The sequence below is a fragment of the Oryzias latipes genome (assembly GCF_053564925.1).
Source record: "Oryzias latipes strain Hd-rR chromosome 1 unlocalized genomic scaffold, Olatipes_Hd-rR_3.1 chr1_Y".
Taxonomy (NCBI): Eukaryota; Metazoa; Chordata; class Actinopteri; order Beloniformes; family Adrianichthyidae; genus Oryzias; species Oryzias latipes.
The window spans coordinates 9053448-9077238 of record NW_027616335.1 but is presented as its reverse complement, the minus strand read 5'-3'; the positions used below and the strand labels follow the sequence as shown (position 1 = coordinate 9077238).

Here is a 23791-nt window from a genome sequence, read left to right as displayed (position 1 = left end):
ATGTTAAGTTTTGTTTCGAATTAAATTGTGTCTTTGTTTTTTTTGCACGGGTTTATATAAACATTATGATTCTGCCCAGTACCTTTTGGATGTTGCTGATTATTGTCTAAAAGTATTAAAAATGTTACGTTTGTAGAACCAAATGAACTTCAATCGACAAAAACATATTTTTGTAGCAAGGAAGCATCAGCTATAAGTTTTTTATAAGAACATTCTATATTAACCTTTTAAGACCCGGGCACATTTTAGAGCTAAACTTTTAAACATGTGCCCCATGTTCAACTTTAACAACTTGTCCCCCAGTTCCGATTGTTCAGGATGAAGCCCATTTGCTACACTAATCAAACATGTAGTTGTAGAGTTGGATAAACTATTTTTTTCTTTAACAGTCCTGGTACATCGCCTGTCTGTCCTAGGAGAGGATCCCTCCTTTATGTAGAAATCTTTGAGGTTTCTTCTTTTATTTACCTTACCAAGAAGGAAGGTCTGAGGGCAGAAATGCCCAGTTTAGCTTAGTCTGTATAATTTAGTTTAGCAATCACCTTTTGTATTTTATGACTGATTTTGTTTTTTTGTACAATTAATGGTGTGAAGCCCATTGAGACAACTGAGTTGTAATATTGGGCTATATAAATAAAATTGAATTGAATTGAATTAAAAATGTTGTCACAGGGCCTCAGTTCAGTAGGATTAACCACTGTGATAATTCAATTCAATTTCAATTCAATTTTATTTGTATAGCCCAAAATCACAACAGTCGTCTCGATGGGCTTCGAAGTAAAACATGAAATCAAAAGGATCACGAATACAAAGAGTTCAATAGAAAAATACTAAAATGAACTAACAAACTGACTAAGCTATACTGGCATCCCTGCCCTTAGACCCCCCTTCGCGGTAAGGAAAAACTCCCAAAAAAACCGGATTCCGGAAAAAACGAAGAAACCTCAGGGGTGCCCACATGAAGGAGGGATCCTCCCCCAGGACGGACAGGCGATTTACCAGAAATCTTAGAGAAGAATTAACTTATCTAAATCTACAACTACATATATAAAAGTCCAGCAGACGAGCTTCATCCAGCCGTGGTTGTGGGGACAGTTAAAGGCGCGAGTCGAGCCGGAGACAGGAACCACAGCCAGGTGTAGGAGCAGGAGCAGAGATGAGGTACTCGGTCAGGTACAGAGCAGAGACGAGCCAGAGATGAGCCAGAGGCAGGATCCACAGCCAGGTGTAGGAGCAGGAGCAAAGGCGAGGTAAACGGTCAGGAACTGGAGCACGGATGAGCCAACTGGAGTCTGGAAGCACTCCCACTCCCCAGGAGGGGAGAGGAAAAGAGGGACAATACATGAATCTCACTGCACCAAACAGAGGCATGGAGAACTAAATGATAAATAATATAACCACATGTCCACGCATGTTAATGCCAGGTCTTAACCGGTTATTATTGAATTTATTTATTAAATTTCTTAATAGTATAAAACATTCTAAATATTTTTATTTTATTTTACAGAAAGAGATCCTCTGTAAAAACCTTCCTCCTTTCTGACATTACATTGCTGTGCAGGGTGAGATTGCTCTGTTAAAATGGGCAACTTAGTTGCTCAATATGCTGAGAATTTTGATACATCCGGCTTTTTAGATACTATTAAATCTATTAAACAAAACAGATTTCTAATCTGATGATTTTGTATTGAAGAAAGAGAACTTGATTGAATTTTTACTTACGGTTACTGTTTGTCAAACTGATCTAATTTCAGTGTCAATGACTGCTTCAACAATTTAGGGTTGTATAGATAACCAGTTCAAACAGATGCCATTAATCCAGGTAACGTGTGGAGGACAGAGGATTCTCTTATACAGAAGACATGACAGGTCTGTGAGAGCCAGAAATCTTGCTTGTTTGTATGTGACCAGAAACTGTGAGCCTTAGCTGAAGACCACTCTGCTCTTACTTTTCCATTTTATGCTGAGTTGCCTCTACCGTCTTTTAAAACTTTAAAACAAAAAAATAACATAAAAGAACAAATACAAAAGCAAGCAGAAACATTGTATTTATTAAATTCCAGAAGTACTATACTATATATTTGGTTGTAATAAATCTACATATTTACCACCGGTGTTTCCTTGTGCTTTGAAGCTTACAGTTTTTCTCATTCGCTTTAGTACAATTCTCAGATCAGAATGAAATTCCCAAAACTATTTGTTCAATCTTCACATCATGATGTCACTTGTGCACATCATATAAGCAGTTTCTCACTTCTTTGAACAAGTTGCAATTGCTTTGGTACATCCATGCAAATGATTATGTACAATTCTCTGCTCTTTGCTACATTATCAATCGTTTATGTCATGTTGATCAAAATGTCTTATATAGTTCACTGTGCAATAGTCTTACTCCTCAAAACACCTAGTCATTAGTTCATCGTATAAGTCATTAACTGCAAAATGGTTGACCAAGTTGGCATAATGTGACAAACATATTTCGCTGCATTCCAAGAGAGAAAAATTCGCTGTGATGTGGATGAGAATTTGTGGCCTAACATACAGGAACGACAAGAGGTGTAGGAAGACCACACCAATTCCTACTGCACTGCCTGTCCTGTTGGACAGAATATTGTCCTATCTTTTTTTTCCCTTTGTGTTACTGTTTGCAGTGGGTTTTTTCTATGTTGGTATGACATGGTCTGTCAACAAATTATAATATGAACAATAATAGTGTAAATGTGAATCTTGTCCAGTCTCTTGCAATCAAACAAAAAAGGTGTAACTTCCATTTTACAATAATTGTCATCCAAACTTTAGCCATAGTTTCCATCAGAACCTCCCTCTAAAGTACACAGTTATATTGACAACATGACTAAGTCTTTTGACTGTCTTGTTCGTAGACAATGACACAAGGACTTGACATTCTGATGGCACTGACATGTTCAATGACATAAAGACTTAGTTTTGAGAGATGAACTAAGGATTTTGAGAAAGTTACAGGCTTTTGCAAGAAATCCATAGTGTTTTGCTGTTTGTACAAATTGTTTGGAGAAATGCACACACGTATTTGCAAACTTCAATTCTGATCCGAGAATTGTACTAAAGTTACTGAGAAAAACTGTAATCTAACACGACCATTTCTGGAACTGCATTAGACACTAACTGGACCGGCTAGACTTGAGTCTTAAACAGCCTGTAATGGAATTAAGTCTTTTGTCTTGTAGGAGTTTTTTGTCAGTCACCATAACGCGAAAGGTACCACTGAGCGATTGCAAGCATAGTCTTTGGTAAGAGTGACTAACAACGTGCCTCTGGGATAACTGGATTGGGTGTGACACCAGCAAAGAATTTAAATTGCATATTAACAAAAGGTGATGATATAAACAGTAAGGGTTTCGTAAAGTAATACATCAAGTGAGAATAAAGCAAGAGATAGCAATATACTTGTCCACATTGAATATATATATTAGTTTTATTTTGAACCTTACAGTTATAAAATGTAAAATATTGCCATTGTTCATTTTTAAATATAAACACATCAACATTACAAAAAATATTCATAAGAAAAAATTTTGATGACGTTTTAACACACTTTTAATGAAGCTTTTAATCAATTTGATGAAGCTCAATGAAGCTGATTGAAAAAAGTTTGTTGATGTTTTCAAACCAACCTGCCATTGTAGTTCCTTATTGGCTAAACACACCTGCTCCAGGTAATCAGCAGCAGATAAAGCTGGGTTTCTGGAAAACCAGCAGGAGGCGGGCCCTCAAGTCCTAAATTTGGGCTTCCCTGTGAGGGGTCACATGGTTGCTGGAGCCTATCCCAGCAACTCTTGGCTAAAGGCCGGTACACCCTGGATGGTTTGCCTCTCTACTGTAGGGCAACACAGAAGCAGAAGACGGCACACTCACATTCAAACCTAGGGGCAACTCAGAGTCACCAATTAACCCATGAAGCATGTTTTTAGACTGTGGGTGAAGCTGGAAGGCTTGGAGAAATCCAACATATGCACGGAGATAACATACAAACTCCACACAGAAAGAATCCAGCGGGGAATTGAACCAGGGCTTTCTTGCTGGGTGGCAAGAGAGCTAAATGCAATGTTATCATGCGGCCCGGTTAATGTAAATTAAATAAAAAGAAATTTAAAGAAGATCAAGGTAAAGATTTGTGACATCGATTTTTACATTAAGTAACAAATGTCATGTGTCTTGTTTTAGTTTAGTCTCAATAAGATGACACACATCCTGGAATGGCTCTTTAGGGACAACAAACAAAAAAAAGAAAGAAAAACTATGTAATGTAGTCAAACCAGTTCTTTTTTTAGACTCACACCCAGAGACTGGTAGAATTTCCAAATTTAAAGGGACCTGCAGGATAATCGATATCATATAACAACAAGATTTTGAATCTTAAAATTTGAACATTTTTTGTTGTCTCAAATAAAATGAGCACAGAATAAGTAATAAAATACACATTATTTATTCATTCATGTTTTGCACAAACTAGGATTAAATCAAACTTTATTTATAAAACACAACGTTCTTTGCAAAATAAATACCAAAACAAAGACTTTCATATAAGAAAAAAAAAATCGTGAAAACATACACAATGCGTTCACCCCCCTACCTCTACGTCCTGCACATTTACCAGTTACTGTTTGGTAGACCCTGAACAGGTCACCAGTCTGTCATGGTGCTGTTGGTAAACATGTTTTACAGAAAATCTAAAAGTAGGTGCATTTGTCAACATTTTCTTGTGCACACTCTAAAAAGGTCCTAAAATGGAATCTAAATTAAACACAAGCTCTCTTTTCAAGTGTAATCGGGAAACCAATGAGACCCAACCGAAAGAGAGCGACTGGAAACATTATTTGTTGAAACAACACTTGGAAATGCGGCCTAAGATTAATCTGTTTTTGGCAGTTATTGTAGCGTTTTCCCTTAAATTTAAACATCGGCTAAACTTGATGACTGTACGAATGTCGACAGCATATGTGTGTCTGTTTTGGGCAAATAAGTGGCAATCTGGGTCTCTAAGCATCTTACTTCTTAGCACATTAACAATTCTGAAGTTTCAGAGACATCTCAAACATAAGATGTTATAAATATATATAAAATATATATCAAATTCCCTAAATAAATAATTGTGAACTTTAACTGTAACTTGTAACTGAATTATGATTTTGTTTTAAGTCAGAAAGAGCTTTTTTCTGAAACCGTGTTCATTTTATAGACATTGCAGTGAATGGAGGATTATGTTCTTGCATTATAAACCACCCACCCAGGATCTGGTGACTTGAATTGGCTCCAATTATGTTTTTTCAAATCAGCCCCAAACTGCCTAATTCTGTTGGTTGATACACTGGTGACTGGACCAGGAGATGGCTTCATTATAGTCAATAAGCTTTATTCTATTAAACACCACACAGTAGAAAAAAGGTAGTAAAGGTCACAATACTTTTCAAAAAACACCAGTACACAGTAATTTAAGAAGAGTTATGCTGTCTTTCTCTTTGTGCCAGCTGAGCAGAATTTCTGCTTTTTGACTAGATTTGAAACCTTGGCTAGAGCAGTGTATATCAAATAAACTGAATTCTTTTTTCTTTGTTTGTCAGTTATTCTGTAGACAAATTGTCAAAGGTGGTCAATTTTATTGACCTCCCTGTCTGACCCACCCCTCTAGACATCATATTAGTAAGTTGCTGGCACAATACAATTTGGCCATAGACTGGTTGCATCCCAAAGTGCATAAAACCTCTTCAGATTTATCTTCTAATTGCTTTGGTTTGGGTAACCATAATTGGGAGTTGTTGAAAGAAACTAGTTTTCCTTAATTAGGTGACTAAGGAAAATTTGATTTGATTAGAAGTACTGGTATGGAAAGGTCCCCTAACAATGTAAAATGTCTGGCATGGAGTTGTGGTTGATACATTTAATTTAACTTTCAAATAAACAAATTATCAGTCTTTTGCTTTTAAAAATCCCAAGTAATTGCACAAAAACTGTTTTCTTGTTTGCATGTACATTTGGATTTAGGAAATCAGACATTGCAATCTGAAGTATATTTTATTAACAACTAAAAAGGATTTTACTGCAAGCTTATATGCTGTTTTCAAAAACTGCAAGGCTTTCACCTGCTTTTCCATGAAGCTATACACATTCCCTGTCTATAATGCTAAATGAAGGTGATGTGCTGTTTCAGTGGCTCAGCCATGAGGTTTAAAATTGAACTTAAGAAGGAATTTCTGCACCCCCAACTGACGCAAGTCAATCAGTCTGATTCCTTTTCATGGTCACCGTGTTTTATGTTACTCTGTTCAGTTGGTTAAATGGTTGGTTAGACATAAACTTAAGCAATGAAAACAAATATTTGGTTATTGTGAAAACAGTTGTAAAGTATCTAGAAAATGTAAACTGCTGTGGCTTTTTTTTGTACAGCTGTCAGTCATCTTTTGCGTCATGGTAGGTGTGACGGAGTGAAGCGGCCACACTGTAATGCATCTCATTGGATCTCCCTCTAAAATTAGATCTGTTTGCTGCTCCACACTAGGATTATGAATTCAAATTCAAAGCACATTTGCATGAAACAAATACATTTTTAGCACCTATACATCCTGCCATAACTCTCTTGGTCAGTGAAAACTAAGTCTGTAAAATGTAAAAAAAAGAGATGATGATGTTGTGCAGTATTGCAAAGCCTAGTTAAACTATTTTCAGTCAAAACTCTGCAAAATGTCCTTGTTTATAGTGTAAATTCATTTCTATTAAGGTCTAAAGATTTTCAAATAATTTATTTTTATTTTTCCTACAATTTGCATTATAAAATGTATAATTTGATAAACTTGAAAGGTATGATGTATCCATGAAATAGAATGGATGCCTCAATCATTACTCACTTCATTTGACTAGTTCACGTCAATACCTACCCCACACACGCACAAACACACCTCATACACACTCTCAGACTGCCCTAAACCCGGTTCATTTTTTTAAATTTTTTTTTTTCCACAGGAAATGATGTACAACAAAACAAGTCATACAGGTTTTGCTGCACTTTAAATAAGACAAATTCCTAGCCTCCCCTTAACAGAACCCTGCAAGCTGATAACTGCTCAGTACATCTTTGGACTTCAGGAGTAAAAGCACCACTTGTCCTGTTCTTTGCACTTTGGTACCTATTCCTGTGAGCTTAAGGAGGCAACTACATACTCAACAAGGGTAAGAAAACTTTAATTAATTTTAGGTTATTATTTTCTTTTGCATATGGATATCTGTTCAGAAATCACACAAATTATAAGAGGAAGTTGTGTCAATTGATATATTAAAGGTTTACTTTATTTTTATACTTTTACTCATTAGAAACAACTTTTTTTCTTTCTTTTCCACTGTTTGACAATGGTAAACTTGCACATCGAATATATATCACTTTTTATTTAAAATAGATAATCATCCCTACAAATCATCACTAAAAATGTCAAATGAACTTGTTTAAACTGAAAGTTTTATTTATCTAGCTTGAATTTTTTTGGGTGTGGCTCCACCATTTGAGCATCTGAGCATCAGAGGCAGAACTGCTGTAACAAAGATGACACAATATATATATATTTTTTTTTTCGGGAAAACATATTTAAAAAATACTTGCAAAATGCTTTTTCTTATGAAAATATGTACAAATGAAGAAAACCTCATATTTTCTGATAGATTTCTAATCTAAATTTCAGATAAAAATAGGTTTATACAAAACAATATTGCAACAAATTACTGAAAAAAATGTTTTGAGCTAAGTGGGGAAAATATCAAATATATGTACGTTTAATTTTAACATGCTCATTCTTACAAAAAAAAATGATTATGAAACGCACTAAAATAAATACATTAATTTAAAGTGTATGATCAGGCAAACAGAACAAAATGGAGAGATCTTGATTTTCTTTGTGGGAATGTTCAGTCAAATTCTTGGTATGATGTGGAGATCGATACACCTGTGGATGGAATCTTTGACTGCAACTGGAAATGCAAGACTGCTTTATCTGGTCGAGAAAAGGTTTTACATACTTGTCTCACTGGAATTTGGGAATACTCTATTTAGAGAATGTCACAATCACAGTGTGTGTTTGTGTAAATGCTCTTCTAAGAGTCGGACATAAGTTGTGAGTCAGTCAATTTAAGGACAAGGTAGGGGCAAGCTTTGGTTGTTGATGAAAGGAGCATTTGTTTTTGTGACATTTTTAAAAACTATTAGCTGCTATTTTCAAGTCATGAAGAAGTTACTTTTATTTTCTTCTACATTGTAGGCAGGTTGCTATGTGAACAAACTGTTACAGAACGGCATGAGCAAACGGCCCTTAATTTTGTCACATTAAGTTTTAGATGAGAATGTGGAATACTATATTCAGCAAACATAACAGTATGTTATAACTTTCTTAAAAGAGCTCAGCAAGTGTATATGAAAAAGTATTCAAAATTTAATTGGTAACTTTTTAACAGGAAGTGGACTGACTCTCTGTGGATGGAACCTGTTACAGTCATTCTCCTACTAGCAGGTAATTGTTGGGAGTGTTGCTTTTCTTTGCAAGTGTTGTATGATAGTATTCTAAAACTAAAAAGTTGGTTTAGTTATTGATCAGAAATATTTTTTTCTTCTTCACAGGGCTAGTTGGATCACTTCAAAATGGGGCATCAGGTAACATATCTATATATCACAGGACTTAAGACATTGAATTTGAAGTTTATGATGTATAAAATACAATTTTATGACTACAGCTAAACTGAGCTGCATCAAAACAATGTCTCCAGAATGTCAGCATTAATTAGCCTAATTTGCTAAAAAAAAAAAAAGTTCATTTTCTGTTTTTTAGATATTTTTCGAAAAAAATGAGTTTAGAGATTTTTTCAATAGGTATTATTTGATGCTTTGAAATTTAAGCAGTATTTATTGTACATAATTTATATCATTTATAATATATTGCAGTTCACCACATCTGTCACCAGATGGCAGGAATATTACAAGAACCTAGAAAAATTTGGATGCTGGGCAAATTCATGCCTCACATTCCTAAATTGTTAGACACATCATATCTATGTCTAGAGTTATTTACTTCAGGTCTCCTGATTTTATCTAAAACCTTATTTTTATCTAGCATGGCTTAACATACAACAGGATTTTTTTAACCCAAACATTGATTACGCTTTTTAATAAATAACAGTCAATTACTCCACCGCCAACAACATTTAAACCAAACTTTAATTCTTTATTTTAAGACAAAAAATGTATAAAAGTTATAATTAAAAACTAGCAGTGAAAACGTCCTACCTTGTTACAATTAAATATAAGGATTAGGATTCTTTGAGCCAGTGGTCCCCAACCACCGGGCCGCGGACCGGTACCGGGCCGCGGGACACTTGGCACCGGGACGAACAGAAAGAAAAAATAATTTCCATTTTATTGTTTTTCTCGAAAAAAACATTTTATTTTGAAAAGTGACCAGATTCTCTCTGTTACATCCGTCACACTTAACGCACGTCAAAGTCGCGACACACCAAACATCATGTGATACACCCCGCTAAAATTAAACCCAAACAACCAAAATGAGCTAAAAACAAGGGGAAACGGTCCAATGAAGGGACAGAAGAGGAACCTGCACCCGCTAAAAAATCTGGAAAATCCGGAAATCTGCCTTTAACAGGCAGCAGTAAACGTGCCTTGCGCTGCACCTCAACACCCCCCCCCCCCCCCCCCCCCCGGTCCACGGTAAACGTGTCTTGCGTTGTACCGGTCCGCAGTGACAAAAAGGTTGGGGACCACTGCTTTAAGCTAATTCTTCCACGAAGACATGTTTTTTTTCTAGAACTTGTCAACATTCTTTTTATCCCTTTATTTCCAGAAGCACAAACAACTCAATCACCAGAAAACTCTACAGCCACCACAACCTCACTAGAAAATATAGGATCAACTGCTGACATGACTATAATCCCGGTCACAACACAGTCAATGCAGGATGTCTTCACAAGCAACACAACAATGTTACTGGTCACTGCAACCGTAGAACCAGGTCAGGAAGCCTCAACAGTTGCTTCAACAGACACAGGGACTTCAGCACCCACCCAAGAAAGCTCAACAGCTGGAACAAACACACCCGCCCAAGAAAGCTCAACAGCTGGCACAAACATACCATCCCAAGAAAGCTCAACAGCTGGCACAACCTCACCACCAGAGACAGTTACTTCAGCCTCTGCCCAAGAAAGCTCAACAGCTGGATCAAACACACCCGCCCAAGAAGGTTCAACATCTGGCACAAACATACCCACCCAAGAAAGCACAACAGCAGGCACAAACACACCCGCCCATGAAAGCCCAACAGTTGATGCAAACACACCCGCCCAAGAAAGCTCAACAGCTGGCACAAATACACCCGCCCAAAAAAGCTCAACAGCTGGCACAACCTTAACACAAGAGACAGTTACTTCAGCATCTGCCCAAGAAAGCTCAACAGCTGACACAAACACACCCGCCCATGAAAGCTCAACAACTGGTGCAAACACACCCGCCCAAGAAAGCTCAACAGCTGGCACAAATACACCCGCCCAAGAAAGCTCAACAGCTGGCACAACCTTAACACAAGAGACAGTTACTTCAGCATCTGCCCAAGAAAGCTCAACAGCTGACACAAACACACCCGCCCATGAAAGCTCAACAATTGGTGCAAACACACCCGCCCAAGAAAGCTCAACAGCTGGCACAAATACACCCACCCATGAAAGCCCAACAGTTGGTGCAAACACACCCGCCCATGAAAGCTCAACAGCTGGTGCAAACACACCCGGACAAGAAAGCTCAACAGCTGGTGCAAACACACCCGCCCAAGAAAGCTCAACAGCTGGCCCAAATACACCCGCCCAAGAAAGCTCAACAGCTGGCACAACCTTAACACAAGAGACAGTTACTTCAGCATCTGCCCAAGAAAGCTCAACAGCTGGCACAAACACACCCGCCCAAGAAAGCTCAACAGCTGGTGCAAACACACCCGCCCAAGAAAGCTCAACAGCTGGCACAAATACACCCGCCCAAGAAAGCTCAACAGCTGGCACAACCTTAACACAAGAGACAGTTACTTCAGCATCTGCCCAAGAAAGCTCAACAGCTGACACAAACACACCCGCCCATGAAAGCTCAACAATTGGTGCAAACACACCCGCCCAAGAAAGCTCAACAGCTGGCACAAATACACCCACCCATGAAAGCCCAACAGTTGGTGCAAACACACCCGCCCATGAAAGCTCAACAGCTGGTGCAAACACACCCGGACAAGAAAGCTCAACAGCTGGTGCAAACACACCCGCCCAAGAAAGCTCAACAGCTGGCCCAAATACACCCGCCCAAGAAAGCTCAACAGCTGGCACAACCTTAACACAAGAGACAGTTACTTCAGCATCTGCCCAAGAAAGCTCAACAGCTGGCACAAACACACCCGCCCATGAAAGCTCAACAATTGGTGCAAACACACCCGCCCAAGAAAGCTCAAAAGCTGGCACAAATACACCCGCCCAAGAAAGCTCAACAGCTGGCACAAACACACCCACCCATGAAAGCCCAACAGTTGGTCCAAACACACCCGCCCAAGAAAGCCCAACAGCTGGCACAAATACACCCGCCCATGAAAGCTCAACAATTGGTGCAAACACACCCGCCCAAGAAAGCTCAAAAGCTGGCACAAATACACCCGCCCAAGAAAGCTCAACAGCTGGCACAAACACACCCACCCATGAAAGCCCAACAGTTGGTGCAAACACACCCGCCCAAGAAAGCCCAACAGCTGGCACAAATACACCCGCCCAAGAAAGCTCAACAACTCGCACAACCTCACCACCAGAAACAGTGACTTCAGCACCTGCCCAAGAAAGCTCAACAGCTGACAAAGCCTCAACACCAGACACTTCAGCACCCGCCCAAGAAAGCTCAACATCTGGCAAAGCCTCACCACCAGACACTTCAGCACCCACCCAGGAAAGCTCAACAGCAAGCACAACCAAATCACCTGTTGAAACAACTTTAGAACCAGCCAGGGAAACTTCGACAGCTAGCACACCTACTCCACCAGTAACCACAACAACAACCACAACTGTTGCAACAACCACAACAGCCACAACAGCTATTAAAACTACTACTACAACTACAGCCAAAACCACAACTACAACTACTAAAGCTGCCCCAATTCCAGAGCCTGTAATCAAGCTAGGATTTAAGGTGGAACAACAGTTTTCTTCAGACCTTGAAAACTCAAGTTCACCATCATTCAAGAAATTGGAGATTGAAGTTACCACTGCAGTAAGTTTTTCATCTATTCTCCATTTATAATAAAGTATGTAGTAAGTATACTGCATTGTGTATATATAAAATATATATGCTGTGTATATATATATGTATGTATATGTATATATATATATATATATATATATATATAGGGTACGCATAGGTGAATGGAAATTCTCATTATTTTTTCTTTTCTAACTTTTAAAAGCTTGACAAGGTCTATACGGATAAATTTGGATCCCTCTTCAATAGAACGGTCGTCACGAAATTTAGGTATGAAACTTGCCTTTCACCAGTTGTTGATTTACTAACCTTTGTCCCAAAGTAGTAATTTGTTTGAGCATGTAAAACCATTTTTTTTGTTGTTCATAGTTTGTCTAATGATCAAATGTGTTGAAATTTGAAGTCATTCTTTAATTTTTCTGACTTTAACAAACTATAATGGAAAATAAAAGTACACTTTCTATTGCAGCCAAGGATCCATTGTAGTGGATGCTGAGTTGATCTTCAATAATGTGACAGCACTACCAAATTCTAGTTCTGTGACTGAAACTTTGACGGAGGCTGTAACCAGTCCAAACTTTACCCTCAGTGTCAACACATCTTCAATTTCAGCAGCCCGTAAGACTTTTTTTGCTCACATAAAAGCATTCACAATTTATATGGCACAAGATAATTAATGGTATGTTTTATTTCCAGCTGTCTTCACAGAGCCTAAACAAGAAACCCTTACTGAAACCACAACAATTAATTTAACTACCCTACCAGGTACGACAATGCCAAAATCATGTCATAAATGTTTACTTACCAAGTACAATAAAATGAGTCATTCAACTGCAAAACAATTGATATATTGTTACAGTCAGTTGAAAGAAAACACAACATACTTTTAGAAAGTAATAAAAAAAAGAAAATTAACTGGAATGTTATTCCCCTCATTATGCAGTCTGAAGAGATATGACTACATATGCTTACTTATTCCGTTTCAGAACTTACAACAGCCACAATTGAAAGTTCCACAGCTCCAACAGCAGGTAAATCTACACCATATCTCAAATTTTTCACAAACAAAACATTTTTTTCCTTTCCACTAAAACATGGCAAATAAAGGAGTTATTAAAACACATTTACCAAATGTCAGCTAATTAGAAAACACAAAATCTTACTGATTATTGTTTGTTACAGAAATTATTTATTAGTTATTTAAATTAACAGATCAGATTATTTCCTCTCATTAATATAATATTGGCATTTTAATGGTATTGACATTAAATATACAGATATACAGAAAATTGACTTGAAATTAAAAAAAAATATTAAGAGGAACATTTTCTTATTAATCTAAATATTTTATCACCAGCCACCTCAACCTCAACAACACTACACGCAACCTCACTTTTAACATTAGTAATATTGACATCACCAACAGTCAGTGCAACCCCACATTTTGAAACCACAGCTTCATCAGCAGACAGTGCAATCTCACCATCAATAACCATGATGACACCATCCAGTACAACCCTCCAGTCTGTCTATGTGACTTCATCACCAGAGACTACTACTTTGCTATCGATGAGGCAGACAACAACAGCCACTATATTTTCGTCAACAGTTGGCACGTCTTCACCATTACCTACTACAACTTCAACGCCACTTGAAACAGCCTCATTATCAACCACCATGGCTCCCCAACCAGCCACTGAAACTACACCAACAGTCACTGCAACTTCACCTCTAGTCAGTTCATCTTTACCATCAACCACCACCATGGCAGAGCGTGTTGAAGAAACTTCACAAACAATCAGCATGACATCACCAACACTCAGTGTGACATCAGTATCTACACTGCCCACACTGTCTTCACCCGGTAATTGTTGGTGTTTTGAGTGATTTGATATTGACTGATTTGTTTTTTTTTTTTTAAAAGGGAGATTTGAATATTAAAAAATCATTAAATTGAAGCCCTTCCACACATTTGTCATATTAAGTATATTACAAAAGTTATCTTTGAGAGAGGAAAACTATTGACCAAGGTCACTGATTTTTTGTCTATTTTATTACTTTTATATATTAAAATTAACTATTTTTCTGGCAGAAACTGTGGTACCAACAACAGCCTCTACAATATCTGGGATTTCAACTTCCACATCAGGTATAATTGTGTCCTTTATACCTTCTTTAAGTCTGCATACAAATCAGATCATACATTGATGTTATGTGCTAAGTCGCATTTTTGCAAAAGTGTCTAATTGTGTGTAGATTTTTCATTTTCTTAAATTTTTACTTTTAAATGTATAATAAAATACCTAACTTATTTTTAATTATCGTTCATAATGTCACTGCTAGCTAACCCAGCAACAACAACATCAAACATAACCTCACCAGCTGGGACAATCACTTCAACGCCAATTATTTCAACATCACAACCATTTGTTGAGACTTCACCTCCAGAAAGCTCAAGTTCAACATCAATAAGCACATCAACACCAGTCAGTTCAACATCAGCAGAAGCCAGTGGGACTTCACCTTTAATCGGTACATCTTCAACACCAGAAAGTCTAGCTTCACAACCAGCTATAGAAGTGTCAACAACAATTAGTACGGTTTCAACACCAGAAAGTACAACATCCCCAACTAATAGTGAAACTTCACCATCAATCAGTGCAACATCAACACCAGTCAGTTCAACATCAGCAGAAACCAGTGGGACTTCACCTTTAATCGGTACATCTTCAACACCAGAAAGTCTAGCTTCACAACCAGCCATAGAAGTGTCAACAGCAACTAGTACAGTTTCAACACCAGAAAGTACAACATCCCCAACTAACAGTGAAACTTCACCATCAATCAGTGCAACATCAACACCAGTCAGTTCAACATCAGCAAAAGCCAGTGGGACTTCACCTTTAATCGGTACATCTTCAGCACCAGAAAGTCTAGCTTCACAACCAGTCAGAGAAGTGTCAACAGCAACTAGTACAGTTTCAACACCAGAAAGTACAACATCCCCAACTAACAGTGAAACTTCACCATCAATCAGTGCAACATCAACACCAGTCAGTTCAACATCAGCAAAAGCCAGTGGGACATCACTGGCTACAACAGAAACACAGAACTCTGAAAAAGTCACAACAGCTTCACCATTTGTCAGTACAGCATCTACAACAGAAAGCCAGGCATCAACTTTAGCCATTACAACCTTACCACCTGACAGTACAGCATCTACAACAGTAAACACCACAATAACAACAAAGTTTACAACCACATCAGGTACAGTAATGAAGTCTTAAGTTGAAATATTTTTTTTCCTTTTATTTTTATTGATATCTACTATCAGATAATAAATTATCAAAAACCTTTTGAAAATCTCCCACCCTATTTTTGGAAATGTTTAAAATGAAGAAAGCTACAAATACATGTAGGTCAATCCCTGTCATACGCCACATTTTTAAAAAGTAAAATATAGTTGTATTAGCAGCAGATCTCAATCAACCTCCTGACAATACAACAGCTGGACACCAAAAACAACCACTAAAGCCTGACGAATACTCAAAGCATCCTCACTTTCTTTTACCAAGACCTCACCTCTATCTATTGGTCTTTTCCCCCCGCTAGCAATTAAACCATCAGAACCAACTACAACAACAACGGACCATACAACAACAACAGCTGCTCTACAACCAACAACAACAACTACACAGACAACAACCACAATAGCTGTTCCAAACCCGAAACAGACGATTAAACTGGTTTTTAAACTGGAGGAAACATTTACTGACGACCTTCTGAACAATGCCTCACCAAAATTCATCAGTCTCGCAGCAAACCTTGAAAACCAAGTAAGTGTGCTTAGCTGTTTTTTTTCGTTTTTCTTTCTTCTTTTTATTTTGCAAAATTAAGTAAAATTCCTGGGTTAAGAGTCGATGGTTAGCTTGTTTAAATGAAAAGCATAACAAGGAGATTTCTGAAACATTGCTCATGTAAATCTCCTTTGTGTTTTTTACAGCTTGACGGCATTTATAGGTTGAAATTTGGAACACGATTTCTGAGAGTGATAATCAATGGTTTCAGGTAAATGACAATATACCACATATAGGTTAGATCTTGTTTATTAACCCTTTTAGGATGCAATGCACCAACTTAATACTTCAGTGATGGGTAATATTGTGAAAGGATTCAGCATTTATGTCTTTTTAATTATTTGATTCATCATTGGTATTACTTGATTTATTTCACACCGTCTAAAAATTGTGAAGTAACAATCAATAGTAACATTTTTTGGTGGTTTATGTGTGACAATAACAACTGTTATTCCCTCTTAATTCTTGCAGGAAAGGTTCAATTGAAGTAGATTCTGAGCTAGTATTTAATAATGCAACCTCAGTGCCACAAACTGCTGAAGTAGCAACTACCCTGATTGATGCATACAATAGTTCCAACTTTAACTTCACACTGAACACAACAAGCATCTCTGCTTCAGGTAAGCTGTTGTAAAACCTACTGAGAAACACAAAGGAAAGCATAGATACCTACATTTTCTAATATTTATTTTGACAGTTACTGAGACAACCACAGTTTCACCTGTGACGTTGGACACTACAACAACAGGTAATTGGATTTATTTTTTACTTTAATACTGTTATTCAATTCAGATCTTGTTCTACATCAAAATAAATCAAAAAAGTAAATTACTAAGGTATCTTTAAAAGAGAAAAATATTGACTACGGTCACTAAGTTTTTTTTTTTTTTTTTACATTTATATATTAAAATTAACTATTTTTCTGGCAGAAACTATAGTACCAACAACAGCCTCTACAACATCTGGGATTTCAACTTCCACATCAGGTATAATTGTGTCCTTCATACCTTCTTTAAGTCTGCATGCAAATCAGACCATACATTTATGTTATATGCTAAGTTGCATTTTTGTAAGTGTCTAATTTTTTACATTTAAATGTATAATTAAATACGTAACTTATTTTTTAATTATCTTTCATAATCTCACTGCTAGCTAACCCAGCAACAACACCATCAAACATAACCTCACCAGCTGGGACAATCACTTCAACACCAATTATTTCAACATCACAACCATTTGTTGAGACTTCACCTCCAGAAAGCTCAAGTTCAACATCAATAAGCACAACCTCAACACTAATCAGTACAACATCACCAATAGCCAGTGGGACTTCACCTTTAATCAGTACAACTTCAGCACCAGAAAGTCTAGCTTCACAACCAACCATAGAAGTCTCAACAGCGATTGCTACAACTCCAACACCAGATAGTACAACATCTCTAAATAATAGTGGAACTTCACCATCAATTAGTGCATCATCAACACCAGTCAGTTCGACATCACCAACAGCCATTGGAACGTCAGTATCAATTAGTACAACTTCAGCACCAGAAAGTCTAGCTTCACAACCAGCTATAGAAGTGTCAACAGCAATTAGTACTGTTTCAACACCAGAAAGTACAACATCCCCAACTAATAGTGGAACTTCACCATCAATCAGTGCAACATCAACACCAGTCAGTTCAACATCACCAAAAGCCAGTGGGACTTCACCTTTAATCGGTACATCGTCAACACCAGAAAGTCTAGCTTCACATCCAGCCATAGAAGTCTCAACAACAACTAATACAGTTTCAACACCAGAAAGTACAACATCCCCAACTAATAGTGAAACTTCACCATCAATCAGTGCAACATCAACACCAGTCAGTTCAACATCACCAAAAGCCAGTGGGACTTCACCTTTAATCGGTACATCTTCAACACCAGAAAGTCTAGCTTCACAAGCAGCCATAGAAGTGTCAACAACGATTGGTACAACTTCAACACCCCTAACTAATAGTGGAACTTCACCATCAATCAGTGCAACTTTAACACCAGTCAGTTCAACATCACCAACAGCCAATGAGAATCTATCATCAATTGCCACAGGTTCAACATCAGGTAATTTTTTGTTGAAGTGACTCATTTAAAATATGATCCCTGTCAACTAGTTAAAAAAGTCTCTTACTACAACAAACACAATAAAAACGGGGATTTAGTTCATTCTTAAATACAATGACAATGCCTGTAGGAAAAGGGAACTTTACAATAAGAACCACATTTTTTTAATCAAGTCTCTTGGAAAAACAAACTTAAATGTGTCTCTGGAATTTATTTTGTTTATATTAATCAAATGTTGTTGCTTTTTTTTATGTCTTCGGCAGAATCTGTACCACCCACAACCTCACCATTAACAACAAGTATTTCAACTTCAACATCAGGTAAAAGTGTGTCCTTCTTACTTTTTAGGAAATTCTACTTGCAAAAACCATTTTAAGATGTATTTATGTTCTTTGTTAAATTAAGTTTTTTTGTAGATTTTAATACCTAAATTAATGCATACACATATCTATTGTAATTTCACTACTAGTTAACCCAGCAACAACAACATCAAATATAATTTCACAAGCTGTGACAATCACTTCACTACCAGTCAGTGCAACTTCAACACTAATCATTGGAACCTCCCCGACAGTGAGCTCAAGTTCATCTTTGTTTACTATAACTTCAACACCAGTTCCAACAACAGTCAGTGGAGCTTCGCCTTCAATCAGTACATCTACAATACCAGCCAGTTCAACTTCACCAACAGTCAGCTTAGGTTCCTCATCATCTAGGACAACTTAAACACCAGTTACTCCAACATCACAGACAGTTGGCAGAACTTCACCTTTAATTAGTACAACTACAACACCAGTCAGTTCAACATCACCATTTGTCAGTGGAACTTTGCAATCAATTAGTACAAGTACAACACCAGTCATTTCAGCATCACCAACTGTCATTGGTAGTCTATCACCAGTTACTACAAGTTTGACAGAAGGTTATGGAGAAGTGACTTTTTTTCAAATTTGATCTCTGTCAACAATATTTTAAAAAAGATTTTACCACGTCAAACACCATGAAACAATAGATTCAGTTTGTTCTCAAATCTGATCACACTGCCTGAAGGAAATATCAGCTTAACAATATTTTTCCTATGATTTTTTTAATCAAGTGTCTAAGAAAAAAAAATATACATAACAATATGGCGTATGTCACTAGAATATTATTTTTTAATTTTTTTTTAAATAATAAAAAAAAATATTTCTTCAGCAGAAACTGTACCACCTACGACAGCACAATTACAGACAGGGACTTCAACATCCACATCAGGTAAAATTGCGTTAAGTTAAAATTCACTTGTGCTTTTAGTTATTTGACATTTGTTGAAAGTACATTTTTTGTTAAATACTATTGTATTTATTTATTTTTATATTACATTGTATTGTATTTTTAACATAAACGCTAAAAAATATATATTATTATTATTTTTAATACTAGTTAACCCAGCAACAACACCATCAAACATAATCTCACAAGCTGTGGAAATAACTTCACAACCAGTTAGTGATGCTTCAACACTAATGACTACAACATCACAACCAACTATTTGAACTTTAGCACCACTGAGCTCAAGTCCAACATTGTCTTCTACAACCTCAACACCAGTCAGTTCAACATTGACAACAGCTAGCGCAGGCTGTTGCTGTTGCTGCTGCAGGGTCTTGGTGTGGGGGTGACAGGGCACTCTCCCTCTTTCTTTTTACAGTCCATCATCCACCTTAGAAGAACATAAACACTCACTTGAGCACAGGTGTTAGCTCACCTTTGCACAAATAGTTTGCGTGACTGATTGAAATGTTTCACATGTGTTGTTATGAAGGCGTAAATATGTGTGAACATTAGTTGTATTGTGTACATGTTGACATGTTTGTGTGTGAAAATTTCTGAAGCCGACAGGTATATTTATAGCATCTGAGTATGTGTGTGGACATGCTCCACCCCTTTTAGCTTTGCATTACTTCTAAACCTAACCGTAATGATTATATTCATCCAGCAACTTGTTGCTTTATACTTTTTTTACCCCCCTTCTATAATAATCCTCCCCCCTCCAACATCCCTCTTTCTTCTTTTTCCTTTTCTTTTCCGTTCGGTCCAACTAAAACATGTTATAAATATAAGTAAAATGAAGAAAGTTTAGCCTAAATTACAAAAGGGGTTAATTCAAATATACACCTAGTGTGAAAAGATTCACAACCCCTTTCGTGACAGTAAAATATGTCTAACACAAAAGGCTTTCAGCTCTCATCTGTTTGTTCAGCTGTTGGACAAGACTAGAAGAAAAAAACAGATAGTGCAACTTCACCATTAGTCAGTACAACTTCAACACAAGTCAGTTTAACATCTGTAACATTAGGCTCAAGCTCACCAGCGATTAGTTCATCTTCAACACCAGTCAGTTCAACATCACCAACATTTAATGGAACCTCTCCATCAATCAATACAATAACAGCATTAGGCAGTTCAACAGTCAGTGGGAATGTACTACCAGTTGCTACAAGTTCAAGACCAGGTAATGCTGTCTTGGAGTGACTTGTTAAAATCTGATAACAAGTATATCAATCAGTCCGACCATCCAACCACACAGAGAGAGTTTGCCAAGCACAAGTCCAACGTCACCATCGGTCACTACAGTCTTACCAACAATTACTTCAAAATCACAACCATTCAGTGAAAATTCACCCAAAAAATGTTTTGGCTACATCAAACACTGTAAAAATGTATATCTTTTAAAATATTTTAATTCCATTTGTCAATAAAAGTCAAGGTCATTTGTTTTTTTTCACTATTCAATCAAATCATTCTTTTTCATTGCAGAAACTGCATTAATTACAACAGCACCCTCAACAACAGGGATTACAATATCAACATCAGGTAAAATTATGTCCTGTTTACTCCTCTTAAACTATGCATTCAAATAAAACAAAAAACATTTTTGTTATGTTACTATATATGAAAAAGTGCCTAATAGCACCCAGACAGAATTTTAGTCAGATTTAGTTGATTAATGAATGGCTAAATTATCTATTCTGACTTTCATCACTAGTTATTCCAGCAACACCACCATCAAACATAACCTCACCAGCTATAACCATCACCTCACCATCAGTCAGTGCAACTTCAACACCAACCATTTTAAAATCGCAATCAATCAAATCCAGTTCACTGCCAGTCAGCTCAAGCTCACCATCAATCAGTACAATTTCAACACCAATCAGTTCAGCCTCACAACCAATCAGTGAAACTTCCCCATTGATCAGTGCTGCTTCAACACAAGTCAGAACATCCCAACAACAAGTGAAGGAAACTGCCATTGCAACTTTACCACCAATCATTTCAACGTCACTATCAATCACAGAAACTTCACAGCCATTCAGCTCAAGTTTATCATCAATCAGTACAACATCAAAACCTATTAGTGAAGCCTCACAACCAGCATTTGAAACGTCACCATCAATCAGTACAACTTCAACACAAGTCAGTAAAACCTCCCAATTAGTCAGTGGGACTTTACCTTTATTTAGTACAACTTCAATACCAGTCACTTCACCCTATCAACCTTTCAGCAGAACTTCACTTTTACTTAGTACAATTTCAAAACCAGTTACTACAGCCTCAGAAACAGTCATTGGGAACTCACCTTCCATCCATACAACTTCAACACTAGCTAGTACAGGATCTCAGGCAGTGAGTGAAACTTCACCTTTATTCAATACAATTTCAATACCAATCAGTACAGCCTCAAATCCAGTAAGTGAAACTTTATCATCAATAAGTACAACTTCAACACTAGTCCTTTCAGCTTCTTCATCAGTTATTGCAACTTCAACACCAACTAGTACAGCCTCACAACCAGTCAGTGGAAATTCACCTTCATTAAGCACAACTACAAAAACAGTCAGTACTGCTTCACAACTAGTCAATGTAACTCCTCCAGCAGCCCCATTAAGTTCTTCACTTAGTTCCACTTCAATGGCAACCAGTACATCACCTCTTGTCAGTTTAACTTTAACACCAACTAGCTCAAGTTTACCAAAAACTACCACTGCAACTTCAGCAACAGTCAACCCAACTCAGCTAATTAGTACAACGTCACCATCAGTGAATAGAGCATCAGCCACCACAACTTCAGCAGCATTTACAACAACGACCCCATCAATGACTGCATCCACACCATCAGTCAGTCTGTCCTCGTCAGCATTTTCAACAACTTCACCAACAATTAGTACATTTTTGCCACCTGGTAGTACGTCTTCACAATCAGTCAGTCTGACCACACCATCAGTAAATTTGACTTCGGCAACATCATTATTGCTGACTCCCACAGCAGGTAATCACATGCACCTCAACAGATGACTTGGTAAATACAAAATAAAAGAAACGAAAAGAAAAAAAACAGTTTGCCTGTAAAAGAGATCAACACAATATATATATATGTATATGTCTATTTTTAAAACTAACCATTAAGTACAGTCATTGGCCTCTTTAGAATCTTTAAAACAACTATCACCTTAAAAACCAGTTTTGTCTCAGGTAACTGCAATATAATTAAGTGGTTTTTGATCAGAGCACTATATTTAATTTTTCATACACTCAATTGTGGTTTTATGTTTTCATGGAGCTTGGACACTTTTTAGACGTATTTTTCACTAAACAATCTACAAACTCTGTATGTTGTTGAAGGCAAGCAATAAAAATGCTTCTCAAATATTTCAAAAAGAAAACTTTTGTTAAAACGTGTTTTGGCTATAAATATGTATACATTTTTTTTCAACAGAAACTAAACAAACTTCACAACCAGTTACAACAACAGCAGCAATTCCAACAACAACAACAACAACTGTACCGACAACAACTACAACTGCTGCTCCACAACCTGACTCAATAATTGTCCTGGTTTTTAAATTGGAACAGACATTTATCCCTGCTCTGCAAATCAATACCTCTCCAGAATTTATCAGTCTTGCAAGGGGCATTGAACAAGCTGTAAGTTTGATGAAATTCCGTCATCTCTTGGAGTTGAATTTATCCTTGAAGCGTTGCAGTGGTAAAATCCTGTCAAACTGACAATAAGTTTTCTTTTTCCACAGCTTTATGCCATTTATTCAGAAAGATTTTCAGGGTTGTTCCGGCGAGCGAGAGTCAAGTATTTCAGGTAAATAGCATATTGTCTTAAATGGTAATCATAAAACAGTTGTTAAATATGCTTTAACGATTTAAGGTGTATCAAAATTAATATGTATTTTTTTTCTTTTATTTTATGTTTTTATGTTACATATAATACCTGGGCTATAAAATCACCCTGTTATGAAAGACAATAACAATGTATTCTCTTGCAGACAAGGTTCAGTTGTGGTAGATTCGGAGCTGGAGTTTAATAATGCTACTTCGGTACCACCAGCTAACGCTGTAGAGACCACCCTGGTGGATGCATACAACACTTCCACCTTTAACTACACACTGAACACAACAAGCATCGCTGCTTCAAGTAAGCTTTACTTGTTACCTACTTAGAGGTTGCTTTAAAACTTATTAAGAATAAATAAACTAA

At 37.1% G+C, this 23791-nt stretch overlaps 1 protein-coding gene across 50 annotated transcripts in view; it reads left to right on the top strand.

Moving 5' to 3' along the window:
* Nucleotides 1-7076: 7076 nt before the first annotated feature.
* The window catches only part of LOC144990461 (uncharacterized), a 41476-nt gene continuing 24761 nt past the window's right edge, over nt 7077-23791 (top strand). For 29 of the 50 annotated variants that reach the window (XM_078943843.1, XM_078943841.1, XM_078943839.1 and 26 more), the window contains exons 1-24: nt 7077-7203; nt 8473-8528; nt 8636-8668; nt 9870-12310; nt 12504-12568; nt 12768-12916; nt 12995-13063; nt 13285-13329; nt 13848-14162; nt 14391-14447; nt 14642-15565; nt 15911-16134; nt 16302-16366; nt 16627-16775; nt 16853-16903; nt 17085-17141; nt 17308-18258; nt 18522-18578; nt 19453-19512; nt 21058-21114; nt 21287-22570; nt 23018-23226; nt 23331-23395; nt 23580-23728. In XM_078943843.1, the coding sequence (XP_078799969.1) occupies nt 8495-8528; nt 8636-8668; nt 9870-12310; nt 12504-12568; nt 12768-12916; nt 12995-13063; nt 13285-13329; nt 13848-14162; nt 14391-14447; nt 14642-15565; nt 15911-16134; nt 16302-16366; nt 16627-16775; nt 16853-16903; nt 17085-17141; nt 17308-18258; nt 18522-18578; nt 19453-19512; nt 21058-21114; nt 21287-22570; nt 23018-23226; nt 23331-23395; nt 23580-23728 (7510 nt within the window). In that variant the 5' untranslated portion in view covers nt 7077-7203; nt 8473-8494. The remainder of the gene's footprint in view (nt 7204-8472; nt 8529-8635; nt 8669-9869; nt 12311-12503; nt 12569-12767; nt 12917-12994; nt 13064-13284; nt 13330-13847; nt 14163-14390; nt 14448-14641; nt 15566-15910; nt 16135-16301; nt 16367-16626; nt 16776-16852; nt 16904-17084; nt 17142-17307; nt 18259-18521; nt 18579-19452; nt 19513-21057; nt 21115-21286; nt 22571-23017; nt 23227-23330; nt 23396-23579; nt 23729-23791) is intronic. The other 21 variants (XM_078943863.1, XM_078943850.1, XM_078943830.1 and 18 more) reach the window with 20 other exon arrangements.